Source organism: Toxotes jaculatrix, chromosome 23 (genome assembly GCF_017976425.1).
Source record: "Toxotes jaculatrix isolate fToxJac2 chromosome 23, fToxJac2.pri, whole genome shotgun sequence".
In the NCBI taxonomy this organism is placed as follows: domain Eukaryota; kingdom Metazoa; phylum Chordata; class Actinopteri; family Toxotidae; genus Toxotes; species Toxotes jaculatrix.
Genome location: NC_054416.1, coordinates 10,575,974 through 10,597,745, shown reverse-complemented (window position 1 = coordinate 10,597,745; position 21,772 = coordinate 10,575,974). Strand labels below are relative to the sequence as shown.

Below are 21,772 nucleotides of genomic sequence, written 5' to 3'. Positions count from 1 at the left end.
TGCTGCTGCAAGAAAAGAAATGCTTCTATTACACACATACATATATGAACTTCTAAACCCAGTTGTCAAAATGGCATCCTCAAAAGTCACAGTTTTACTCTGATTTTTTTAATGACATCGTTGCTCAGTTTTGACAATCAGCTGTTTCAAGGTCTGCACTGATTCACTGTGCAGTTAGTGATTAACAGAAAGGATCATGCTGGTAGGATGGCTTGACATTTTGATTTTCCCTCCTACAGTATCACACATCAATACTGAAAACTAATTTAAATAAACGTTTGACTTACCCTTGCTTGCCGACAATCTCAAGCAGGTTACTTCTGGTATAGAAATGTGTAGTGTTCCTTCTTCAGCCTGGTGTCCATTATACTGTGTAAGCTCCCTATCTGTGTGTCTCCGCCCTGTGCTTGGATGATATCAGTTTTAATCCCTCTTCATCCCTTCCTCCCTTCTTCTTTCACAGCCCCTTTTTAGCTCAGCCTTTATAGTTAAATTTCCTGGCTGAAACTGTTTCAGCAGTTAACAACAGTGTTAAATGATCACTTGCAATAACTGTGCGATTGTGTGTATGCAGTTAGTGAATGTACAGTATGTGTGTGTAATTCCTTCTCCCAAGACTCAGTCTTGAAGTCTGTCTCAGTGCTCCATCTGCCTTGAGGCTAATCTTGTCCGTGCTAATCTGATTAGCAACTGTCAGGTTGTGCAGTCTCGTATGTAACTTGTAATGACTATGGACAGTAGTAGAAGTAGAAGAGAGTAGAAGTAAGCATATACAACTGTGTAAAGTTTATTGTGGATAAAGAGGAAGTTAGACGTAAGTTATGCAGAATTCATAAGTTAGAGTAGTTGTTGCCGTGAATGAAACATCAAATGGTGATGAGGAGCATAAGCACAAGTGTTTGAGACGACAAAGACAACAGTTTTATACTGTTTAAATTAAAAAAAAAATCTTTGTTATAATATATGATATAATTTATATCATATTGTAATATCATCTAAATCCCCAGCTCCATTGACTCCTCTGACAGGGCGGATGATGAGTGGTGATTTGTTGTTGCCACCGTCACTCATTTCTGGGTTAAAAAAGGGAAACATGGCCTCAGTGAATTGGCACTGTGTAAAGGAATAGATGTGTGACTGAGTCTCTGCATCATAAAAGGACACCGCCCCATCCTCATAATCCAAAAACATCCCAACAACCTGCGGCCTCTGAGAGAGACACAGCAGCTCCGCCTGTCCTGCACATGCACGGTACTCACTGCCCTTCCTCAAACAAACAGTCCAATAGCCGTCCTCTGGGCACAGTGTCACCACACCTTTCCTGTTGACAGACTGTTGAGCTACACCCAAGTCCCAAGCTGTTTTTTCCCCCACGCTGACCTCCCAGTAGTGCCTCCCTGTGGTGAAACCCTGCATGGCAAGAGCACTTCAGGTCACTCTGGACTGTTGATTTCTCAGTGTGTGAAAAATATAACATTCCTACAGGACACAAACACATACAAACCACATCTTTATTTACCTGGGTGGCGAGGACACACGGTGCTGTGTCAAAACGCTCCTGAATGTCCACCAGGTTCTGTTCAACATCTCCATCACAGACCTGTCTCCCATCCTCGGACAGAACCAGCCAAGGGTTGGCTGTCCTCGGGTCCAGCTGAACATCAACTGGTAAGCACACACAGTTCATATGAAATTTTTACTTCTTCTTTATTTATGTGTCCATCAATTGAGGCGTTCCAGAAAGTTTCTCACTGTGTGAAACAGGCAGGTAATATCCATTACTTTTAAGTCTCCTGTGGAGACTTTCCCTTTAACAATATGCACAGACAAATTGTACACAGATGATCTGGACTTCTGTTGGTTGATTTTAAGGCTGAGAAAATACAATCACTAAACCCAATCAAAGCTGAAACAGTTTATCCATTAATCAATTAGTCTACTGTCAGAAAGTAGACTAGTGTCAGTAGATTAATGAAGAAAAACGCTGTGGTCCTAAACCTTTTCAGGCATAATTGGAACTAAAATGTCAGATTTCAGTGACAGATCCTGAAAGATGCAACAGACTCTTTATGACTTTCTTTTAGTGTCAAAATCCAAACCGTACCTGCATATTGCTGCATCTTCTCATGCTCTGTAAGTTTATAAGAACATATGAGCCAAAATGAGACAAACAGCATTCATGTATTCCCGTTGTGATCAGTGCCATTCAGATAAAATAGCTGTTACAGAGTGCAGTGCAATAGCCCAGAGTCTTTCTAAAAGCTGACCTTGAATGGAAAACTTTTTCAAAGCCAACTGGAGCTGCTCTTCAATGTTGGCCACCGCTCTCCTAACAGTCCCCAAGCATGTGTCTGAATGGACGATGATGCCAGAGCAGGCTTTGGCAGAGGGAGGAGAACTCAGAGCTGGAAACCTCTGACAACATAAGCAACAACATAAGTAAGAGAGAAATGGCTTTAAAGCAGAGGTGAGACCGGATCATATGACATGAGGAGGGAATAAAGATAAAGTAAAAACACAAGGTAGGAAACAGGAACTTTCAACTAACCAGCAAACTCCATTTCTTTATAATGCTCTTGTGAAACTCAACCATTTACTTTGCATGACATCTACATTTTACATGATGAATGTAGAAGAAGCACCTGAACTGTTGTTCAGATGACAAATGATCCTTCTCCCATTCAGCTTCAAGTATCTTCTAATACTTTATCAGGCTAATAATGATCACTACTCTGACTCCTCATCTCCTGACCTGCAGAAGATGGAGATGATCCTCAGAGTGAGAAAGCTGCTCCATCTCACTTCTCTTCCTCTCCAGCTCACTGATTTCCAGCTCCAGCTCAGCGACGAGTCTCTCTGCCCTCTTCTCTGCTGCCGCCTGCTTCTTCTGGATCTTGTCCACCAGCTCGGCCTGAGTCCTCTCCATGTAACGAAACAGAACGGAGAAGACCTCCAAGCTTTCCCTAATGTCCCTCTTTGAGTTTTCCTGAAGACATTGAATGAAGAAAAAAAGTAAAATGTTTAAATAGAATTAGTTAATTATAGTTTACATTTTTCTTACATTCACATTTTCTTACATTCACTACAATTGCACAGTTTTCCTGCAGAACACATCCAATTAAACCATGCTATGGACCTATACCAACTCACTTTGCTGAGTGCCACGGAGTGTCTGATCTCCTCCACTTTTTGCAGCCTGTCCTGGATCATCTGCTGAACATCAGCCTCCATCCCTTTCATCTCAGCCTGAACATCACAACAGGAATTAAAACCAAAACTGGAACCAAAGTTTGCCAAAATATTTGATGGGGCTGATGGCAAAAGGATGTTGAGGAGTTTAGGACCTCACCTTCTTTGCCTGACTCTCTCGCTCCACTGGGACAAAGTCATGACAGCGGTGGTCGGTCTCAGTGCACAGCACACACACGCACCTCTGGTCACTCCTGCAATACAGCTCCAGGAGCCTTTGGTGCCTTTTACACATCCTGTTCTGCAGCATTGCAACAGGTTCAATCAGCTTGTGAATCTTCAAGGTGGCAACTCTCAGGTGAGGCTCCAGGTGACTCTCACAGTACGAGGTCAGACACATGAGGCAGGACTTCAAGGCCGTTGTTTGCTTCCCGACGCACACATCACAATTTATGGTTTTTCCTGCCACTGACATGATGCCTTTCTGCCGTCTTGCTCGGATCTGCTCTGACATCTCCTTGGCGAAATAGTTTTCACAAAGCTCTGGGCGGCCCTCGAACACTGTCTGACATTTGGGACAGCTGATGGCAAGGCTGTCATTCCAGTGTGATGTGATGCAGGTGAAGCAGAAGCTGTGACCACAGGGGATGGAGACTGGCTCGGAGAAAACATCCTGACAGATGCAACACTGAAACTGCACGTCTGACAGGAGAATGCTGGGGGAAGCCATGACCTGAGAAACTAAGAAAGAAGATCAGTATTGACTGATCATGAAAAAAAAAAAAATACTTTCAACATTACCAATCACCTTAAAAAAAACAGGCATTTACAGAACACACCAAATAAGCCACAGAAATTTTCAGAATTTTTGTCTTAGTTTTTAAAGCAGACACTATAATTACTTGTATTACAATTTCTTAAATATCTGAACTTCCTTATCATTAACTTTAAACAATTCCCAGCGGCCAAAGTCCAGCTGCATGGTCACATGACTCAGCCTCTCACTCACTCTCAGAAAGTCACTCTATGTTCAGCATAAATCATACTGTACTGAATACACCCACATTAAAGTCCAAATATTAACATGCATGCTCCTTTCCACCCAGTGTATTTCACTATCCTGCAAGTGTTTTAATGTAATTTACTGCCTATCAGGACATGAAAACTAATGGCTACAAATATTAATCCCTCTTATGCTCCATTTTACCTGCCTGGCACAAGACAAAGCAGAAACATCACTGTACCATTATTGTATCTGTTTAACCAAAACACTTAAACATACCCATCTGTGAGTTTGTCTTGATCTTACCTTGTTGATCAACGGGAAGCTCGACCTCTGAGGGTGCAAAGGCAAACACTGGGACTGCAAAGCCAAAGTCCTCCTCCTTTTGCTGTTACCACTCCCTCTGGGACTGTTTTCCCCCCTGAGATTAATAACCACCACGCTGTTCCAAGGTAGGAGGAGTAATGTGTAGATCAGGTGCCTCACTGGGTCTGTATTGTGTAGCATTTCTTTGTATTGTATTGTACTTGTACTGTTTTGAAATGCACTGAGCGACAAGGAAGTAAGTGAATAAAGCTCCGTCACACTTACCACTTCACCGCTCTAATGCTCTTTATTTCAAACTGACATAAACACTGCCACACAAAAATTCACACAGCTATAACCACTTCCTAAGCAGGGATGAGATGACTATTACAGAAAAGACGAGGTAAGTACAATACTGAATGAACCGAAGTGAAGCTGTTTCAAAACCTCATATTAAAACAAAATAAAAGTCCTGGATCGAGTGACCTCTACTTGACTGCCAACCATTATGGCACCTCTGAAATCTCTATTACCCATTTTAAGCAAGTTTTGAGGATCCTCAAATGAAAGTGAAAGTATACCCAAACCAAAAAGAAAGCACACTAAATACTGTTTCCCCACTGGTCACATCTGGACAGTTCTGGAAAAATTATGAAAAAATTATTATGAAATTATGACACACACACACAAATGAGGCATGACACTGACAAACAATGAACAGAAACTCACCTCCACCAACGCACTCTCCTTGTCCGACTCTGACAGCTCAATAAGTGACTTTAATTTAATGTTCAATCCAACAACATAATCTGTTAAAGAAAACAAAACACGTTAACATAAGTGACTGATGTATTCTATTACTATAGTTAACAAAATTCAACATCATTTAAAATATGGTAGCAATAAATACTGTACTGCACTAGTTTCCAAACAGATAATGAAAAATAAATAAATACAGGAAACACAAGATAAAATAAAGTATAGCTGTGACTAGGATTTCAATAATAACTAGGTTTATGAGAATACATGTGGGATCTGAAAGAACAAGGCTCAGGACTGTATAATGAATGCAACAAATGGATATACTTATGAGGCCCTTGTGTTGCAGCATGCAGAGTCAAAGTCATGTTTGGCAAAATGGAAAGAAAAAGAAGAATTAATAAATTTAGTGTAACCATTGCGACTGTACTGTAATTCACTGCTGACTCTAATTTTGTGTATTTCTGAAAGCTTGAGCCTCCTTTTCTCTGTTTCATTGACCAGGTATCTACCAGGAGAAATTAACCAGACCTATTTATCAGTTCACCCTCTGATCTGGCACTGGTGTAATTGAATTTAGTTCCAGCAAGGGGTGCTCACAGTCAGGTTTATGCAGTAGCCTTTTTACATTAGTCAGAGAGACACCATAGAAAATGGACATAGATATTATACAAATATCCCACGATGTTTGTATTTGTTAGGCTACAAACACAAATATTATAAATCAGCACTATGGCAAGTGCACAACAGGTATAAAAAGTGTTTCACAGACAATTATAACACAAACGACAGAAAATAGGACAGCTTACTGTCCTAATCACCCAAGAAACATATTGTTAGGTTTATAATCCCCATTTGAAACAGTCTCCTACAAAGCATTTTGCTTAACACCCATGTGTATTTTTCTAATATTCAGAGAACAGATTATGATCAGTGAAGTCACCCCACCATCATGCTCCATACATTTGTGAATTTGCCAAATGATTCAAATATGACAAATCAGGCTATAACGAAATAGTGTGATTAACAAGCGCACACACACACACACACCTTGCTCATCTTGCCAGCATGAAGCCAGTGCGCCTGTGCGGCAGAAGAGCGAAAGCGGAGGTAGATGCTGCCTTCACGGCTATCGAAAAAATCTGAACAGAAAAACACAGAAAGTTATTCAATCTTAGCTTAATTCAAATTAAGCTTAAGCTTAAATCTTCTCATACAGAAAGCTAATTTGTATGTGAATGGTGACTTTTCCCTGTGGTGTAGCTGTAGTTATTCAGCTTTCTCATCGCAGTTGTGAAAATGTGTTTTCTCTATTATGCTTATTAAAAACCATAACAATCGTATTGGAAAGCACGCTAAGTTTGCTCAGATAGCCTGAGTGAATTACAAATAATATATTTAGATTTTTTTTAATCATTATTTAAACCATAACCAAATATTTAACAATGAACCTAAAATTCTTAATTTAGTTTTGTCACCGCAGTAGGTGGTGTCTGTTATAATTTAACTATGACGATTGTGCCCGCAATAAGGAGTTTCCGCTGAGCACCTGAACGCAGCACGAGAGCTTCAGCGATGTAGAGAGGAGAGGGAGAGGAGGAGGAGGAGGAGGTGGAGGCAAATCGAGGAGAAGCATGAAGAATATCCCCGGTTTCTAAGCTGACAGACGGGGAGAGCATCTCGTCTTCCCTCGCTCGCATTAGGGGCCGACTGGAAGCGGAGGGAGGAAGCGGTGCTGAGAACAGGATGGAGGAGAAGAAGCAGTTTCTTTGTGGGGTGGTGGAAGGTAAGAGCGGCCGACTTCATAACTGACCTCCTGTCAGATCATGTGATTTTTTTTCTTAGCTCGGGGAGATGATTTTGAATAGACCACCGTTTGACCTACATTTGCAACCCAACGTTTTGTCTCCCACGGTAAGGGGGGCGTGGGAGTGGTAGTATGTGTATGAGGAGTAACGCAGGTAGGATGTAAAGGTCTTGATGAGATGATGTGATGGTGATCAGTCAGGCTTGAAGTGTGGATCAAAGAGCAGGCGCTGAAAAGCATTCAGTAATGTCTGGTTCAAAGGCTGCAGCCTAAGGGAAGGAAATACTCTGGATAATACTGGCTGGTGGTGATGAAGATTATGATGATAATGATTCTAACGGTGATGAATATGATGATGATGACAATGATAATGGTGGATACTTTGATGATATAGATAATGATAATAAGAGAAGATTAAGATGTATTGATAATGTTGGTGATGACAATGATGACTGGAGACTGTGGTGATGTGTTTGTTGGGATGACATGACAGTAATAATGATGATGATGATGATGATGATGATGATAATGATGATGGGGATACTGTGATAGAGGATAGGGAAGAAGAAGACTGTAATGATGATGATGATGAAACAATGCAGAAAAAGAGTTTGAGGACTCCAATGACAATAAAACCAGTGAAGAATACAAATACTAAAGATGATTGTGTAGAAAGTGATGATAATAATGTGGATAATGATGATAAAGAAGAGGAGAAGATCACCACAACATCACCAGTAGTGATAATAAAGATAATAATAGCTCAGATTATTACAATACCATATGTCAGTGTGTGATAAAGTGATCATCCCAGTGGTGAGGTGAGATACAATTAAGTGCACAATATCTCAGTTGTGTCTCTGGTACGCTTGGATTATATGACCTGAAAATAGAACAAAAGTATTATTTTCTGTGTAATGAAATCTGTAACGAAAGGATTTATAATATTTTTGTCACCAGAAAACAATAATAACAGTCCATATGCATTCAATACATTTGTGTTCATACTAGTGAGAAGAGATGAAAGCAACCTTTCTGTCAAACGGTGAATCTCATCAAAACACAGCACAATAATACAGGAAATGATTCTAGTACTAACATTTGTTACTCTTTGTGGCTGTGCAGTCACGATACCACAGTAAATTGTGTTGAGTAGTTATCATGAGGATGATTATGAGATTTTATGAGTCCACAAAATGACAGAATGGTGGATTATTAGTGATAACAGTCCTATGTGATGTTAAAATGAAGTGGAAATAAGTCATGTCTGCAAATAAGCTGTATTAGTGCAACAAAAAAAAAAATCAATTATATTTAATTAATCAGTTAAGTCTAAGAAATGTGACATGGCAAGTTACCAGAACCATCGTTTAATTATTTGCTGTTGATTATTAAAATAGTTGCCAATACATTTTTGGTCAGTTGACTTACTGCTTCAGCACTGGTCTGTTTGTCCAGTGTCTCAACTGTCCAGCTCTATGAATTTCAGCTAATCTGGTTTCACAACCCTCTGGGACGTGTTGCGGAAATTCGTATTGCAATGTTCATGCGAGTATCACACATCATGCAATTGTGGCTATCTCTTTCACGCACACACACACACATACACACACACATGCACAGCTTATTAGAAATTCTTGGCGGACCCCCTAAAACCTGTGTGTTTCTCAGTCCCGTGTGGTGGCATCCAGCAGAGTGAGTAATTGGGTCTGGCTTAGCGGGGAGCACATGCACACATTCATGCACACAGGTAGACATGTCATACACATGCACACCAAAATACACACTCCCTACAGACATGCAGGAGAAAGCAGGCTGGATTTTTAGTGGATCTGATTTACTCGTCACTATGACCCACTTACTGTACACACATGCGCAAAGACATACAGGCACACATTGCAGACATATTCAAAAGCACAAAGGAGGAAGAGGGACGCTGGAGATGCTCCCGTTTCTAAAAGAGTGCAGCTGGAGATGAATTATGCCTCTGCCAAACAGAGAAGGGATGTGACTGAGTAAGCTCTGAAGAAGCTTTCATATGCCCATACGTACAGTGCTGTAACTGTAATGTCAGCTAATTGTGCCCAGCAGCTGATAACAGTTTGAGAATAAATGTTGCAGAGCTGCAGATTAACTGAAAAACATTAAACTGTGCATGACCTTTACTAATATGGGCCATCCAATAACATTATCAATGTTATACTAAACATTTTACAGTGTAATATACATTCACAATGTAGTTAAATAATATACTATAGTATACTATACTATACTATAGTATGATAATAAATATACAGTGCATTTTATTCATTTCCATGGTGCATTTTCAGTGAATATGTAAATCTATCTGTCTGAACCACACAGTCACTGGTCTGAACAGGAAAAGTGTTGGAATTTAAATCTTAATTTAAGTCTCTGTTTCAGAGCTTAGACATACTTGCCTGCACATTTACAGGTGAACAAAATAAGTAATGCCATTTATCAAGGGAATTTTCACAAACTATTACAGCATATGATCAACATAAATTATAAAAGCAGATCCAGTGCATGACTTTGCAGAACTATAAGGGGTGTTAATTAGGTCTCAACGGTCATGCATATGTGTTGTATTTATAGTGTCACCCACTGCATCAGTATTGTGATGCAATGCACTGATTTTATTTTTATTTTTCCACTCCAGGATTCTATGGGAGACCTTGGTCTATGGATCAGAGAAAAGTTCTCTTCCAGTGGTAAGCCTCTCAGCACTCTTTAAAGAAGCTAAACACTTTGTGTGTCCACTTAACCTTTACTGAGGTACGTTTTGCTGAGCCCCAAGCTCCTTATATAGCAACAACATTGTTTTTTTTCCGTGCAGACACCTTCACACCAGGGAGCTGCTCAGTCACTGTTGGCCACAGAGTATGTGACAATACCAATTTAGTGCTGGACTCTCTGTTTTGCAGATGAGTCCAAAGCATCATGACAACAGACAAAAGCCATTTAAACCAGAGACAATCAAAGTAACATTCCAGATAATCATGCTCTATACGGTATGAATGCTCCAAGAGACAGCAATTCAGCATAAAGGGAAAAGGGTCATGAGCCAAGTCTCTTTTGACTAAAGGAAACAAAGGCAGCTCCTTACTGAGTCTGCCACAACAGTTTTCATTAACGGTTTCATCGGCTCACAAAGAGAGATACGCTCTTTCAGCATGAATCAGCTCACAGGGATTTCCATCACAGTGAAGTACAGTAGAATACAAAAAGATTATTTCAGTCAAAGTGTCGTTTAAAGCATCTGCAGTCCATTCAAAGAAAACCAAAACATTAATACACTGATAATGGAACAACAGTGTGGCAAATATGAATTGATACACTAATGTGTATTAATAAGCATTCGCTTTTCATGTGCGTTTACATTGAGTCATGTGTAGACCTTATAGTTTGAAGGGAACCAATTAATTCTCGATGATTCACTGGTCTTTGAGGTACATGAGTGGAACCACATAAATCCCTGTTGGGAGCTGTGACACAGTTTTGCAGTTCAACAGCCAATAGTAGCAGCAGTCTGCATCCCCAGAGAGAAGTTGTTCCCCCTGCTCTATGCTTTCCACTGTTCTTAAATATACAGAGCAAACTATTATACTGCAATATTTCTGTTCCTATTATTATGATTTTATATTTGTAATAAAAACATCCAATCCGTAACCATGATTAAGACACTGTATTATGTCCCTAAATGTCTTTTTCATGTGATATATGCTTTATGATGAATGGTGCCCTCACTGCTTTCTAAAGATACTATGAGGATGAATTTGACTTCCAAAACTTTGCCAGTGTAGCAGCAGCTGAGTGTGTGGGCTCCAGGATTATTTATAGATTTGCTTTTTTAGACTCAAGTGTGGGGTGCAGGCAAAATTCATACACTGAGTGTTGCATAAGTTTGGCAGAGTGTGGCTGTGGATGTGTGTAGAGCATGTTAGTGTGTGTGTGTTTGAGGGACGTAGGTTGCAGCTTTGTGGAGGCGACTTACATACCATCTGTCCAGGAAATGAAGCGGAGAGAGAGAAAGAGAGAGAGAGAGAACACAGTCCACCCACAAATGACAAGAAAGACAAGAGCTGGTACATGTCCAGAGAGAGAGACAGAAAGCAAGAATCATGTTATTATATGTGTGTATGTGCATGAACACATGCTGATGTAGATATTGTTTCACTCCTAGTACTATGCTCTATTTATAATTCAGGAGGTCATTTCCTGTAACTCAGGCGGCCATGGAGCCCCACGATCGATACAGTGGATCTGTTTTCTTTCTGCTTGTTGTTTTTCTGTTTTTTTCCCTTCATCTGTCCTTCCCTCATTCATTCACTCTCAACTCTTCCTCTCTGTCTCTCCAGGACTCCAACCTGACAACTGATATAGCAAATGCAAAGAAGCAAATTACATTTACAAAGTATTTATAGTGAGCGACAGAACAATAGCAATCTAAGGCAGAATATATAAATAAAATAAAATCAAAATAGAGGTAGAGTGGATTCAAATGACAAATGTAAGAATTAAATTTTTAAAAAATCTAATGAATTAATTATAAAAAAATGGCTTTGATCTGCTTTAAGAAATTATTTTGGAAGTTGTGAGGCAATCACAGATTTAGCAATGAAATAACCTAAAACTGCAACTTGTTTCCTCCTAATGTCCTCGTCTTTGTCCACCAGGATGCAACGCTGGGGGTTGAACACCTACCTGTATGGTCCGAAAGATGACCTAAAACACAGACTGTTATGGAGAGAAGTCTATTCTCCTGAAGAGGAGGGTAAGGACAACCTATTCATCCATATATACAACCAAGTTTTGCTGCTGAGCTATAAATTTAACCATTTCCATCAACTTTTTTAACTGTCCATTGTGAATCTGACAGTGTTATAGGAGCACAGTGCTAAATTGATGGGGTGCTACAGTACTTATGCTTTTATGATTTGAGGCTCATTTGAGCCCAAAGAGCTCAGATATGTTCTGCAGACTTGTGCCGAACTTGTTTCAGATCTGTGCCAGAGCTGCCCTAAGACATTCTGTCTTCCATCAGGGTGAATTATGAAATTGCTTCTTTGATATCACTTGTAAATTTATTTTATATTACCATTGTAAAGGTGTCAGCAGTTTTTATGTTGTCCATTATATTATTTTTATTTTACCCTGGAAGCCTGGATGGCATCAGTCAGGAGGCTTTAGAGCCAGGCTGAATTGTAGAGATGCATAAAATCGAGATTAGAGAAAACAATTACAAATACACCACTCTCAGACATCTCTAATTGTTATTCAAATTTTTTTCTTTTCTTACATATGCACTGTGTTGAATGACATTAACAAAAGGTTCTGTATTTCTCAGTCTGCTAACCTCCCTTCTGTTCTCTTTCATTTTGGTCGGCGTGTTTCATTTTGTCTCACTTTAAAGTTCAAATTCAAGATTTCTCCTCTCCTCTCCTCTCCTCCTCCTCTCAGCTCAGTTGCGTACTCTCATAATGGAGGCCCAGTCGAGAGGTCTGAGGTTTGTTTACGCCCTCTCTCCTGGTCAGGACATCGTCTTCTCTTCTTCCTGTGACCTGACACTGCTCAAACGCAAGCTGAGACAGGTATATAACATGGAACAACTCAGATAGTTTCATGGTTTCACCCTCTGTTTCTGTAATATCTCATATACAGCCTCGTCTCTCTCTCTCTTTCTCTCTCCCTCTCTCTCTTTAGGTATCAGACCTGGGTTGCCAGGCATTTGCCATTCTGTTTGATGACATCGATCACTCCATGTGTCAGGCCGACAGCGAGGCCTTCTCTTCATTCGCACATGCTCAGGTCAATGTTACAAATGAGATCTATCGGTTCTTGGGGGAACCACCTGTCTTCCTCTTTTGCCCAACAGGTAGGATTGGAGGTGGAAAGCTTGTGATCCACACGATTTCATAAAATTGTTCATTAAACTTTATGAACAAACAAAACTCTCTCTCTCTCCCTGTAGAATACTGTGGTTCTCTATGTTCTCCCAGTGTTTCTAAGTCTCCCTACCTGCAGACTGTTGGCGAGGACCTTCTGCCCAACATAACAGTGGTATGGACAGGTGAGAAACAAATACTGAAAACATGTAACGTCTTCTTTACCACACTGTAATGTGGCTGTGTTCCTGCAGACATTAACCAGGATCTTTAAGTACAGTTTCTTGTTTTCTGTTTTTTTAAGCCTCATTAGCTGATGTGCAATTTAACAGCACACAGACACAAACACTGTGGCACAACAGAGCTCGGCATACACACACACGCAAATAAGTGCAGGCACAAATCCACACACAACCTCCTCCAAAGACCCAAAAACATTTTCAGTGCACATCCGCCCACATGCATATGGAAGTACAGTACAAACACACACACATTAATGCCTACTCTCTTTGACTTCATGTCTTGAATTTGATTACTTGTCTCTATTTTTCAGCATCAGGGGATATTCTGTGGTTTCCACTTTGTTGTACCGTGATTATTAAAGTTTTCATTGTACTGTCACACTGGGCACCACAGTGTTGTTTGTTATATTATTTATATTATTATATCAGCATAAAAGATTCATCAGATTCATCTTGCAAACTGTTTTGCATGTTGCAAATGAAGTTGCAAATTTAGAGCCTGGGCTTGCAAACTTTTGAACTGCTTTGCCATTGTTCTTGGACTAAACATTACTGTGGTTTAATTTGTTGCATTTGTAAATTGTTCCTTAGGATCTGCAACCTCTGCTTTCCAATTTGAGAAGTTTTCACTGTAGGAAACAGAACTATGAAAACAGAAGTACTTTCAGGAGGCCTATTTGAACAAAGGCAGGTCACTGACAGCTCTGCATGCAAAATATTCAGCAAAGCTATTCGAGATATATGCACAACCACAATGTCATGGGAATTTGAGCAACCTGAGACACTTGATTTTCTACTCAGAGAATTTTTGTCCTGCAGCAGTCAGCGTATATAGTTAGGTTAGTCTTTCAAAGCAAAAGTGTCTGATGGTTATCAGGTGTCAGGATCCATCTTCATAATGAGAGTAACAAACTTTTGCATTGTGAGGGTTGCTTCATTTTTGATTTGATAAAATTCTTGGTCAGTGCAGTTTTAAGTGGTCATAGTAAGGTCCTTTGGTGATTGATGTGAAAGTATTTTAAAAACAGGGAGAAATCAACTTACTTCATTTCACTGTCCTGTTGTCTCCCTCAGATTTACATGTTTCTTAAAGCTTTTCCACTCGCTCTCCATCCCACAGGCAGTAAGGTCATCTCTAGGAAACTATCTGTAGACTGCCTGGCTGAGGTGGAGTCAGTTCTCCAGCGCCCCCCGCTCATCTGGGACAACCTGCACGCTAATGACTATGACTCCAGACGTCTCTTCCTGGGGCCTTTCAAGGGTCGAGAGCCTCAGCTGAGGAGCCACCTTAGAGGCCTGTTGCTCAACCCTAACTGCGAGTTTGAAGCCAACTATATCCCACTGCATACATTGGGGACCTGGTACAGATCTGGAAAAGAGGAGAGGAAAGGTGAGGGGATCAGCTGAGGGAAGGCAGATGTAAGGAGGAGGTAGCATTGATGAGACAGGAGATGTCCCTAGTTAATAAACGAATATTGGCTCTGCCAGAACACAGCCATGTACAGTTAGTCTCACTGCTTCCGGAGAAATGTTTAATAAGCCAGTGTTGCTTGGCAACAAAAGAAATTATAACCACCAGACAGAAATTTTGTCCGATATTACTGAACAACTAAATTAACTTCTAGGAATTAAGAGCTCCGTCTGTTGTCCTGGACAAAGCCACTCAATAAGCTCTCAGCTGAAGTTTCACAGAAAATAAATATTTCCTTAATACTGAGTTGCACCAGCTTCATGAATCTCCATCTACTCTCACAGCAAAGTGGATCTATTTACAGAAACTGTTAAGAGAGCATTCCTACTGTTTTGTATACGAAGTACAAATGGTGGAGCTGTAGTAGCCCTTGTATCACCTTAATTTGACATTTGGTTCAGATTTATAGTATTTAATTTACCCTGACAGTAAAACACATGAGAATGCAGCCAGAGAAAGAAAGAGGAAACAAGGGCATTGGATGGAAAAATGTGGGAGAGAAACCACTGTTGCGTGTGATGTTTTTCTGAAGACTAAGTAAGAAGGGGGGGTGGGGGTGGTGATGGAGGAGTAATTGTGTGGTGTGATGAAGGAAGAAATGAGAAGAGAGGAAGGTCCCTCTGCGGAGGAGAAACGGCGGAGGGCTGGAGGAGGAATAGGCTTTAAAGGAGGGGATGAGAAAAGAGATGAAGGGCAGGCTGAGGCTGTGATGTGGATGGAAATGGTAGAAGAATTTTAATGATTACATGAGAGGGAGGGGGGATGGGTTACTGATAGTATGGGAAGTAATAAGAGGATGCAGTGTTTTTGTGTGGTGGGGATCTAACTGTCTGGTTTCTTGTGTGTTCAAAATGTGACTAAAATAATATTTAAAAAAAGCAAGAACAATCTCTGCTTTCCAGAGTACGATGAATTATGGGTTGGAGTTAGGATCAGAGGTTAGATTAGACATGTAACTGTGTTTTCATCTTTAGCATTTAAGCACCAAGGTCAAGTTGATCTTGTATGAATATATGTAATTTATCATCCTCATTTATAATAACGCAGTGTTTTATATGCTCTAGACGAGGAGTGTGAGTACTGTCCTGATAGAGCTCTGTCCGCTGCACTAAATGATTGGATGGAGGAACTCAACCAACCTCTGCAAGCAGGTAAAAAAAAAAAAAGACAGCAAACCGAACAAAAATTTCCACTGACCACGATATTATATTTGTGCTTAAAAATGTAACCTTTCATAGGTCGGCAGAGCACACGAGCAGACCAGCGTTCCTCTGCTCCAGCATCTCGCTGCAAAACTCCTGATAGATCTGACTGCCCCTCCACATTCAGAGGGACCTCTGCTGTGGCCAAACTCCCCGTCTTCCCCCTGAACTCCAGCTCACCCCCGTCATCACCCACTAAGGTCAAGGGGGAGAGGGAGGGGCGAGATAGTGAGAAGAAGAGGTCAAACCAGCCTAGTCAACCCAATCACCAACCTCCGGAATCCAGACCTGGAGCACCTTCAGGTGGAAGCCGGGGACAGAAGGCCCAGGGTAGGGGGCTCTGCAGTGGGAAGGGCCTGTTAAGTGAGTCCCAGGTGCGGCTGCTGGTTGGTCTTCACTATCTTCCCCATGAACACGGCCCATCTGCCCAGAAACTGCTACAGGATCTGACCTGGCTTAAAACAAACTGCCACATGGTCAGCACTAACAGCAAGAAGACACCGCCTCAGAAGGTTGGTGGATTTCTTGGTGGTGAAATTTGAATTTGTGTATGTGACAGTGTCTATTTCAGTGTCTTTTCCCGAAGTGGTAACAATTATAAACACAACCTCTGCATTGGTCAAGCATAAGTGGTGCATGTGAGGGCATGATATTCACAATAGCAGTGTTCTTTTGACCGTGTTGTGTGCATGTACCGGTATGTCTGTCCTCAGGTTGATGAGTGGCGTGGTCGGGCCTCCAGGTTCCTGTCTCTGTGCGAAGACATAGCACAACTCCACTGCAGCGTGGTGGGTGGGGCCAACAGGGCTGTGCTCTATGACCTTTATCCTTATGTGTGGGACCTGAGGAACACGGCTCTGGTGGCAAAGGCCTTTATATGCTGGCTGGGTAAGAACACAGAGAGATGGAATTAGGAAAAACCTGGAATACAGTATACAATAATACAACAATATAATGTGTTTTAGTGTACTTTATTACTGAATACTGTGATGTTACTGTTGTCATACTATATCTGTGCCGTACAGTTCTGTACAATGTTATGCTATAGTATTCTACCTATACTCATATGTGCTATGCCATGCTTGGGCACAGCAAGGTATAATGCAGTATAGTAAAGTATAGTATAGGCCTAGCATAGTGCAATATAGCATAGAATAACATAGCATAGCATAGTACAGTACAGTAAAGCAAATCAGGAGTATATTATACCCTACACACACCCTACACATGCGGTACTTGTGTTAGACATTGACATACATACATTGATGTGGTGTTGCTGCCTCATTTAATTACTCTGTCTGTTGCCTTACACTCCACCCCACCCACTCACTTCCCTCACTCAGACGGACGAGTGTTGAGTGACAGCTCCACCCTGGGCTCCTGGAGGAACTGTTTCCACTGTGAGTAGGCATCGCTTTTAAACTTTTTGTTTCCCTATCTATGCCTGAAGTAACTGACTACAGGTAGCCTCGGCTGCACAAATCATTCTTACCTAATGGAAATTCAACCTGACAAATTGCCACCCAACGTTCAGTCATTATTTCTCACCAGTGCTTGGTGGAGCTCAACAGTTAATGGTGCAATGAGGACTAAACTACCAGTAGTGCTTCAAATATTTATGGCAAAGCATAAAAACTGAAAAAGAAGTTACTTTCAGCCAACATCTCTTGAGGAACTTGTAATGCTGTAAAACACTCAACTTTTATGCTGGCATGAATATTTCAAGCAGGTGTAACTGTGCGATCATTTTTCCATCTCTGCTGACAACTTTCCTGGCATTTCAGTGGCCCTAACCACATGATGTCAGCACCCTGACATTTCGTTCTTGTCTGTGGTAGGGTGTGGGAAGACCACAGGGGCGGACTTGCTGGGAGTGGAGTCAGAACCTTGGGTGTTTAAAGGGGGCGTGTCCGGCGAGGTGCAGGTAGTGTTTGCATTTGTATAACATATGATTTTCCATGGATTTTGTAAATTAGTCCTTTTGTGCTATTACTTGACTTGGTTGTTCAGTCCGATTATAACTGCATTAATATATGTGTGATGGTTGGCGTGTTTGTGTGGTGTGTAGATGCTTCTCCCAATAGGCAGCAGCAGTGAACTCTTCAGTCACCCTCCTCCTCTCTTCCCTACCTCTCGTCTCTATAACATCAGGCCCTACCACAGCAAGGACAAGGTTTGTAGGAGACTGTCACACCCACACACATTATTGTTTTACACATAATGCCAGGAATAATTAGGAATAATAGGCATCAACTGAAAAAGTTTAGCTGCTGTGGAGAGATCGCTATTTACCTCTTGAGAAAAAAAAACCTGGAAGCAAACCAGCAAGGAAGAGCATTTTTAGGTCATACAGATGCTCTAACTCAGTGATGGAAAGTCATGGAAAATTTATGGAATTTTCAATCTGTGCCACAGTAGGATCCTTATATGGAGAAATGATGCAAAATTAAACAGAGTTTTTTTAACGGACCCTGATTGTTCAGTCACCTGTAGATTTTTAGTTCAACATTTACTCACTGGGGTGGGCAAACACGCAGTCTAATAGACAGAGACATGAAATCACAGCCATCTCTCAAACTGATAATATTGTGTGTGTGTGTGTGTGTGTGTGTGTAGGTGGAGTTGTATCGGATGGTCCGCCAACTTCACCTGAGGACTCAGGGTGGCCAAGAGTCCAGTGTTGCTCACCCAGATGTCATAGGAGACAGGTATGTCTGCGAGGGAAAGAAAGAGGAGGCAGAGTAATTTTCTGTGTTTCAAAACATTTCCACAATAGATATTTATGACATTAGACGACTATATTAACACGTTTTTAAATACACACGTTACTCAATACTCACCATTTCCATAGATGTCTCGGACCGTGCCTGGCGCTGTGCCCCGAGTACAGCTTCATCCTGGAGGATGAGCTGGGTGTGTGTGGCTGCGTGTTGGGCATCTTGGATGTTCGCTCCTTTGCCAAGCGATGCCAGGCCAGCTGGATGCCTGCCATGAGGGACAAATACCCACCCAAAGGAGGCAACGCACACCCCAACACACAGGTGAGTATCAGGAGCAGAAGTAGCCAAGAAGTCATCAAACATCCCTTTTTTAACCATGACACGAAACCATTGTCTTTCTCAACAACACAGGAGTCAAACCATTTTACAGACAGACACTCATACCCAACACACATGTGCAACTATGCACACAAATGTTGAGACATATCAGTACCTGCAGTCACACCATCTGGACCCCTCTGTGACCCACTGGGAGGTAGGTGGCACACAGGTAAACAAAGCAAATGACACACACAAAAACACAGATGACACTTAGACATGCACAGACACAAATTAGACTCAGTATTTTTACAGAAATGTAGATACAACCTAGGAATGTAGTATTCTCTCTCCACCTCTCTGTGTTACTGTGGGGTTCTGGTTTCTCTGGTTTCTGGATCAGCAGTGCACCACATTGGCAACCAGATTTGGCAGTTGTGTTGCCAGGTGCATGTAGCGCAGCAGTGGTGCAGCTGTAAACAGAAGAAGAAATAGATCAGTAGTTATGGAATATAAAAGCCATCTCTCCTCTCTGCAATTGCAGTCTTTTGGTAAATACACACTCGTGAATATAGAGCACATTATATTGAAGTATCTTTGCTGCAGATGAGAGGATAAACTCTAACACACTTGGTTAAGGTGTTGCTGTTGTGCATCATGACAAACCATTCAGTGATTTCAGAGAAAGAGCCAAACAGAACCAGTGATGAGCAACAGAAACAGTCACTTCCTGACATCTGTGGAGAATTTATCAGCCCACTCTGTGCGTCACCGTGCACACTGACAGTCCCACTTTGGATGACTATCATTCACCCTGCAGCCACAGGTGTACAAACTTCACAGCTAAAGGATTTACTGTATTTCAAAGTCAAACTGGCCAAACAGGGTTAGTGAGCAGTTGAATGACATCTGTTACACATTAGAGCACAGTGTAATCACTTAGTAAGTATTTTGTTACTCATACATATAACTGTCTTAATGTGTCTTTGATTGCCCAAAACCCATGTAGGAAAAGTGAAAAAGACAGGAAGTACACAGAGGTCTGTGTACACTCAAAACTAATTTAGAGAATGCTTGTACGCAATTGCTGATATTAGGTTGCTGGGTAACTTGAAAGTACCATGGTCTAATGAGTTTGTAAGGTGCAGTCAGTCAAATATGGTTCATTAATAACATCTAGTGGCAGCTTTAGGAAACTACAGCAACACAGGACAGTGTTCAAATACCACAACCCTCCATCAAACAAGCACCGACGAGAAAAATGTCCACCAACCACCAGGTGTTTGAGCTGTACAAAGATAACCTGCAGGGTCTCAAACATCCTTGTGTCTCTGCTTTCCTCTGCGTAGGACTTGATCCAGCTGATGGAGGAGGACCAGGGTGAGTACCCAGACTCTCTCCTCTATCACTTCCCCTCTCAGCTGAGACTGGATGCCCTGCCTGAGCTAGTGGACATCAGCGTCAGCCGCACCCTGCTCACCGCCCTCCTCACTGCACTCAAGGCAAACGGTAAGGGCAGAGTGCTGAGTATGCTTCAAACTTGGGTAATTAAATACTAGAAGTACCATTAATCCTCACGTCTTGCAAAATTAAGGTAATGATAGCACAGTGTGCACCTCTTGCTTTACTTTATGGACACTAGTATATGTTGTTTATTTTATATGCAGTTGGAGAACAAGATCTTCATTTAACGGTCTTGAAACAAACATTTTTATGAGCATTTCTTTTCTATGTGTGCTGATGTGTGTGTAGGTTCTCAGGGTGTGTTCTGTGAAGTGCAGCCCACAGACCGTCAGAGGCTGGAGTTCTTGACCAAACTGGGCTTCCTGGAGATCCTCAGAGGAGAAGCCAGGAGCAGAGAGGGAGTGGTGCTGGGGAGGCTGCTCTGAACATAAGACAGAGAAACCCACACACACATGCACGCGCACGCACACACGCACACACACACACACACACACACACACACACACACACACACACACACACACACACACACACACACACACACAAGCCCTCAACATGGCTGAATACACCACCAGAAACATGTAAACACACCCACACCCATACAGTAGATACACAAAGGCAGTAACATTACACAGAAAGATGTTAGAAAATGTATTTTCTCCATCATGAGAGAAAACCGGTCCTGGATTCCTTTGAGTCTGTGTGGCAGTCGTGGGGATGAACCCAGAGATTTTCTGAGGGATTTTCAAAAATATAAAACAAGCTTTGAATTTAAACTTCAGCAGAGCTGTGCTAATCTTTCTCGGATTCTACCCCTGATTGAGGATTACACGATTTAGTTTCAACAAAGTCAGTAACAGAATAGGCTGATATGGGGGCAGAGTGCTAGATAACAGCAGCAACAATGTAGGACATGCATCATTCAATCATATGGCTGTAATACATAGTTTTATTAACAATGGCTGCTTGTATCTGAGTCACTGTTCCTGATCAGACCTGACCTCTGACCTACCTGGAGAGGGGTTAAATTTAAACCTACAAAAACTATGTTGTGGTTTGGACAGAGCCAGGTTAGCTCTTTCCCTCTATTTCCAGTCTGCTGTATATTTAAAGTCATGAGATAAGAATCTTATCATTTAAGCAAGAAAGTGAATAAGGGAATTTCCCAAAATGCTAAACTATTTCTTTAAACTGACATTAGATAATCCCTTTCTGAACACGGCCACAGTTAAGCTGTGATGCTCGATCTTGTGCTCTGCTCCCTCTGCTTTGTATAAGTGGTATTTTTTTCCTAAAAGTTAGGATGTTGTTTTCTAGCTCCTGTGCTGTTGGTTAAATAGTCTGCTACACCAGACCAGACCAGACCCAGGCAACAAGTCACTGTT

General features: G+C 41.4%; 2 protein-coding genes across 3 annotated transcripts; one reads left to right on the top strand and one right to left on the bottom strand.

Annotated features, from left to right (window-relative positions):
• Positions 1-762: 762 nt before the first annotated feature.
• LOC121176969 (E3 ubiquitin-protein ligase TRIM39-like) lies at positions 763-4,560 on the bottom strand. Of its 2 annotated transcripts, none has more exons than XM_041031130.1 (8): positions 4,499-4,560; positions 3,350-3,930; positions 3,151-3,246; positions 2,753-2,986; positions 2,268-2,415; positions 2,105-2,131; positions 1,520-1,665; positions 763-1,410 (listed from the first exon to the last, which is right to left on the bottom strand). In XM_041031130.1, exons 2-8 carry the CDS (start codon positions 3,917-3,919, stop codon positions 979-981), a joined length of 1,653 nt encoding a protein of 550 aa, XP_040887064.1. In that variant the 5' UTR covers positions 3,920-3,930; positions 4,499-4,560; the 3' UTR covers positions 763-978. The 2 variants fall into 2 exon arrangements, with proteins under 2 accessions (XP_040887064.1, XP_040887065.1); XM_041031131.1 differs by having other exon boundaries at positions 3,350-3,953; positions 4,499-4,523.
• A 2,443-nt stretch (positions 4,561-7,003) lies between these two features.
• Positions 7,004-20,812, top strand: si:dkey-183c6.8 (protein O-GlcNAcase). Its single transcript, XM_041031285.1, has 17 exons — positions 7,004-7,043; positions 9,745-9,796; positions 11,762-11,859; positions 12,546-12,676; positions 12,789-12,960; positions 13,057-13,155; positions 14,333-14,602; positions 15,748-15,834; positions 15,922-16,397; positions 16,599-16,773; positions 17,229-17,285; positions 17,724-17,809; positions 17,954-18,058; positions 18,502-18,593; positions 18,737-18,926; positions 20,273-20,432; positions 20,676-20,812. The coding sequence occupies exons 1-17, from the start codon at positions 7,004-7,006 to the stop codon at positions 20,810-20,812; spliced, it is 2,427 nt and encodes an 808-aa protein (XP_040887219.1).
• Positions 20,813-21,772: the final 960 nt, after the last annotated feature.